This window comes from Dromiciops gliroides, chromosome 4, assembly GCF_019393635.1.
Source record: "Dromiciops gliroides isolate mDroGli1 chromosome 4, mDroGli1.pri, whole genome shotgun sequence".
NCBI classification, from domain to species: Eukaryota; Metazoa; Chordata; class Mammalia; order Microbiotheria; family Microbiotheriidae; genus Dromiciops; species Dromiciops gliroides.
In genome coordinates, this window is record NC_057864.1 from 370,102,966 (window position 1) to 370,107,997 (window position 5,032).

A 5,032-nucleotide genomic window follows, 5' to 3' on the forward strand; every position below is an offset into this window, starting at 1 on the left:
TACCGTTGGATTGGTGAGAAGAATCTAGTCTATCACAGTTGATCAACACATAATATTGATGATACTGTGTATAATGTTCTTCTGGTTCTGTTCATCTCACTCATTGTCAGTTCATGCAAGTCCTTTCAGGGAAACCAATTTAAATAGGGTCGTTATGGTATATGTAAAAAAAGGAAAGAAATCTCATCAGTAAATAAGGCAGCAGACAAGGGTTACTCATTGGTGGCCTGCTTCAGGTAGGCTATCAACTCGGCCCTCTCTGACTTCTTCAGGCCGGCGAAGATCATCTTCATTCCCGGGATGTACTTCTTAGGGTTTTCCAGGTATTCCATCAACGTATCGTCATTCCAGGTAATGCCTTTGTTCTTTTTGGCGTCGGTGCAGGGGAAGCCTGGGGCCTGGCAGGTGTTGTGGCCAAAGAGCCCGCTCAGGTTGGGGCTGGTCTTGTGCTTGCCCCCCTTCTCCACAGTGTGGCACTGGGCACACATCTGCACGAAGATCTTCTTGCACATCTCAAAGTACCCCATGGTCAAGTCAGCTCAATCCATAGTCATTGGCTTGCTCACTCTCTGCCACCGGCCCGACTCGTGTTTCCTCCTCCATATCACTGTTAATATCCATCAAAAGTGGCTGGAGCCCTGCCTAGGCAAGATAGAGATACCAAGTCTTAGGGGAAAAAAAGAAGACAAATGATAAATTAAAACCATTATCTGCATAATTCAAGTTTCAGAATGTTTGTTGGGGGTGGGCATAGGAGATGAGGAGAGATAATTTTTGGAAAAATAATTAATAACTTATGTTTGGGAAAAACAATAGTCAAACAAAACCTTCTGCTTTCCATCTTTTCCCCCTGTGAAAAAAGCTACAATTAGTAGAAAGAGAAGTAGATTCAGGAGACCAAGGCATAGGGCTGGATTTGCAACTAACTGGATTGTGACCTCTTGGCCTTATTTTCTTCACCTGTGAAATGGGGTTTGGGAATGGACTAGATCAATAGTGTCAAATTCAAATAAAAATGAGGGCCACTAAACCATACGGGCATTCTAGACCCTTTTATTAATTATCTAGTAGCATGACTAATAAAATGATTCATTACCCAGAAACTCTTTCTTGAACTATTTATATGTCACAGTTATGAGAATGGAAATATATAACAATCTCTGACAAGAGTTTGTCTGCCATGTAGACAGGAGTTGCTCTTATGCATGCTTTGCCCCAGGTCTCCAAAGATGTCTCTTATTTATTCCTAAGTCATGTCCTTTGTAATGGGGAAATTTCAAAACACAGCCCTATTTGTTTTCTTTTTCTTATTTGATACCACTCTGGGTGGGCCAAGGTTTGACTGTCTTACAAGTAGCAAGACCTTAGAAGAACGCCAGAGGGCATTCCATCTTAGCTGTTCTAAGATCTTGCTTCTGAAAATCCACAATTGAAGCCTTTTCCCCAAGTTTTCAATCTCAAATGACAAACTAAACTGATGATTGCTCCATGAAATAAGCCTGGAAAAAGCTTTGTTTTGATGACTAGCTGCTCTGTGATTTATAAAATACATATATTTAATACAGAGCATATACAAAGTACATTGTGCAGCTGGTTATTCTTGGTAACAACAACAACAACTCTGCAGTAGGTTTTGATCACACAAGGTTGAGGAGTAAGTGTTTAAAGTTTGAAAATGCTTTTATTTCTTTAGTTTGATGGCCTCTTTCCTACTGAATAAAACCGGTCTTGGTTTTGTTTTTTTTTTTTTCCTTAGCTCTCAGCCCTAATGTCTTGATAAAGTAGCATGGGGGAAATGGTCCAATAGGAAAAAAATAGTTTTAACATGGAAATTATAGTTACTAGGTTTGTGTCTGTGTCCAGTGACAAAGATCTTGTACATGTCCTTCCAAATGATTTGTCTTCTTACACTTTATTTACTCCCAAGAACTCTGCTATTCAGTAGCACTGGGCTCTTTGCTATTATTCTCATGCAATGCTCTATCTCTGGATTCAGAAGATGCTCTCTGGCTGTCCTTTCATGCCTGGAACTCCCTTCCTACTCATCTTCACCTCCTAGCTTTCCCAATTCCCACATTCTGCAAGAAACCTTTCCCAGGCCTCCTTACTCTTAGCACTTGTCCTCTAAAACTAACTCCATTTATCCTGTATATATCTTGTTTGTACAAAGTTGTTTGCTGTATCCCATTAGACTGTGAGCCCTTTGAGAGCAGGAAAATATTTAATGCAATAAATAAAAAGAATTTTTAAAAGAAAGAAAACAGGTCTGCAGTCCCTATTGTCTTAGAAGTGCTACTCAACTAAAACAAATTAAAGTTCAGTATATGAGGATTCCTCACAGGAAAGAATACTGTGTCCTGCAAGGAGTGTGCTGGTAAATGTTTGACAATCAGTTCAAGAAAGAAAGGAAAAGGAAAAGAATGGAAGGAAGGAAGGAAGGAAGGAAGGGAAAGGAAAGGAAAGGAAGGAAGGAAGAGAAAGGAAAGAAGGAAGAGAAAAGAAAGGAATGAAAAGAAAAGAGTATGTATGATACACTTTTAAGTTAAATTATCATTATTGTTATTATTATCATTTTCTCCATCACTTTCCTAACTTTGGAAATCAACAAAATAAATCAAGTCCTGCTTTGTAGCATTTGCCAATTTCCAAAGTGTAAATGCTCACACTGAAAATTTAGCAATCTGCTCCTGAGAGCTGGTTTGAGCTCCCTCTAGAAGCCCTCTAGCAAAAGAAGTAAAAAATATTTTAAAAAAAAAAAGGTTTTAAGAACCACTGGTCGGAAGCCTGGGCTTGTTGTTTGTTCAAGAGCCAGTCTAGTCAAGTTTGTAAAAACCTATTCTCAAATAAATGAGGAATATTTTGGCTGTGGCAATTCTTGAAATGTAGAGTGGTTGCAATCTGCATAAATGGAGTCCCTCACCACTGAAACCACATACCATGCATTGTTCAAAAAATAATAAGAAGCATGTCCTCCTCCCCCCCCCCCAAAAGTCTTAGCTCACAAGAAATTTTCTATTGTTCCTTCCCTCATAAGTAAGAATAACTTCAAGTCCAACAGAATACTAACACATTGTTAGCTCCTTTTGCTTAAATGAGATTTCTGAATAACTGATAAAATAAAGTCTATTATATCATAAGAACCCATAGCCACTGGGAAAACATACTTCAGGGCATGCATCTCACTGGACAATGACTTCACAAAGGACTGAACCCTGCCATAAGTGGAGCCCTAGTACCAACATTTACCAAGCCCCTTAATGTCATTAACAAGAAGTCAAGAAAACATCTATTTCATAGTGATCCTGTGGCACATCCATTAGCTCATCTGTGGATATAAAAGAGAGTGTTTGGTATATTGAAAAACCTAGCCCAACCCAGTCTAACCAGGGTCTTCAGGGATTTAAGATTATGCTCAAGGCCTAGGATACCCTCCCCTTCAATGCACTATTGATGAGACTTTCTTCCTCATATAATTTAAATAGCTGCTGGGGGGGAGGGAGGAGTCTACTTTTCAAAGTCTCCATTGAATTGATAGGAGGCAGGATTTTGCTTCAGTACTCCGTAGAATTTTAGATTATACATTGAAAGTGAACAGGGGGTCCATCCAGTCCATTTTACCCAGAAGGAAATTGAGTCCCAGAGAAATTTTGTGACTTGCTCACATTCACATAATCAATTTGTCAAAGTTGGGATTTGAACCCAGGTCTTTTGAATCTAAATCTGGTACTCTTTTCATTATACTACATAACCTCCTGTACTTAATTCCTTTATAATTCATAAAGATGAGTCTTCTGGCTTCTAAGCCCAGTGTTCTATCCACTATGCCACCTAGCTGCCCCTTGATTTCAAATCGGGCCTCAGACATTTACTAGATCTTTGACCCTCATCAAGTCACCTAACCCTGTCTTCCTCAGTTTCCTCATTTGTAAAATGAGCTGGAAAAAGAAATGACAAATAACTCCAGTATCTCTTCCAAGAAAAACCCTAAATCGGATCATGAAGAGTCAAACATGACTGAAATGACTAAATATGAGCACATAATATAAATGCTGAAGAAGATATTTATATTTGTTTATTTATTCAGCTGTCTTTAAATTATATACTTCAAATAAAATCTAAATTCTAAGGTCTAGAATGTGAAGCCCTGTACAATCTGTCTCTAACTTTATTTCACAATATTTCCATTCATGAACTCTATTCCAACTATACTGAACATTTGATTTATTCTATCTTGAACATCTCTCATATATTCCCATTTCTGTTATTTAGTACATGCCATTCCTTATGCTTGAAAGGCCCTTCTCCTAACTCAATGTCACCTATTGCAACTCTATCCATCTGTACTCTGGCCAATTAGATGATTATTTGTGTGTGTGCTTAATCTCTAGTAAATTATATGACCATTGGAGGCAAGGAAAATGTCATGTTTATTTTTCTATTACGTTCAGTGCCTAGCACAGTGCTTTGCATAAAATAGACAATAAATAAGTATCTGAAAGCTGGAGTTTGTGGGGTATGTGTGTGTGTGTGTGTGTGTGTGTGTGTGTGTGACAAAGAAGACAACAAATTACTCTTCAATAGTTGGTTTGCTGGAAAGAAATGAAACTTGTTTTGTTTTGAAACAAGTGTATGAACATATACATTAAACTTGTGACATACCCTTTAATAGCAAAACATCTATTCCACTAATATTGACATGTATGAAATGTTTTAGTAAGCACTCTTTTGAAATGGCCTTCTGAATTTAATACTAGCCTCAGACACAATGAGTGGAAGAACAGAGCAGACTAGTCACTAAGCATTTATTAAATACCAGTGCTATACAAACCACTATACTAGTAGCTGGAGAAACAAGGTAAGAAAATGGCATAGTCCCTAATCTCAAGGACCTTAAATTCTACTTGAGAAGACATAGCATCTACAAAGATTAGTACAATTCAATTTCAACTTGATTTGACATTTTTAACACCTACTATGTGCATATGTTAAGGGCTAAAATTCTAGCTAAACTGTCTAAAATATCTAATGAGTG

The 5,032-nt window shown here is 37.8% G+C and overlaps 1 protein-coding gene across 1 annotated transcript; it reads right to left on the reverse strand.

Annotated features, from left to right (window-relative positions):
* Positions 1-212: 212 nt before the first annotated feature.
* Positions 213-527, reverse strand: LOC122755138 (cytochrome c-like). Its single transcript, XM_044003488.1, has one exon. It carries the CDS (start codon positions 525-527, stop codon positions 213-215), a length of 315 nt encoding a protein of 104 aa, XP_043859423.1.
* Between the last annotated feature and the right edge of the window lie 4,505 nt (positions 528-5,032).

Coding starts and splice junctions, on each gene's coding strand:
- LOC122755138 (XM_044003488.1), bottom strand. CDS start 527: ATGGGGTACTTTGAGATGTGCAAGAAGATCTTCGTGCAGATGTGTGCC.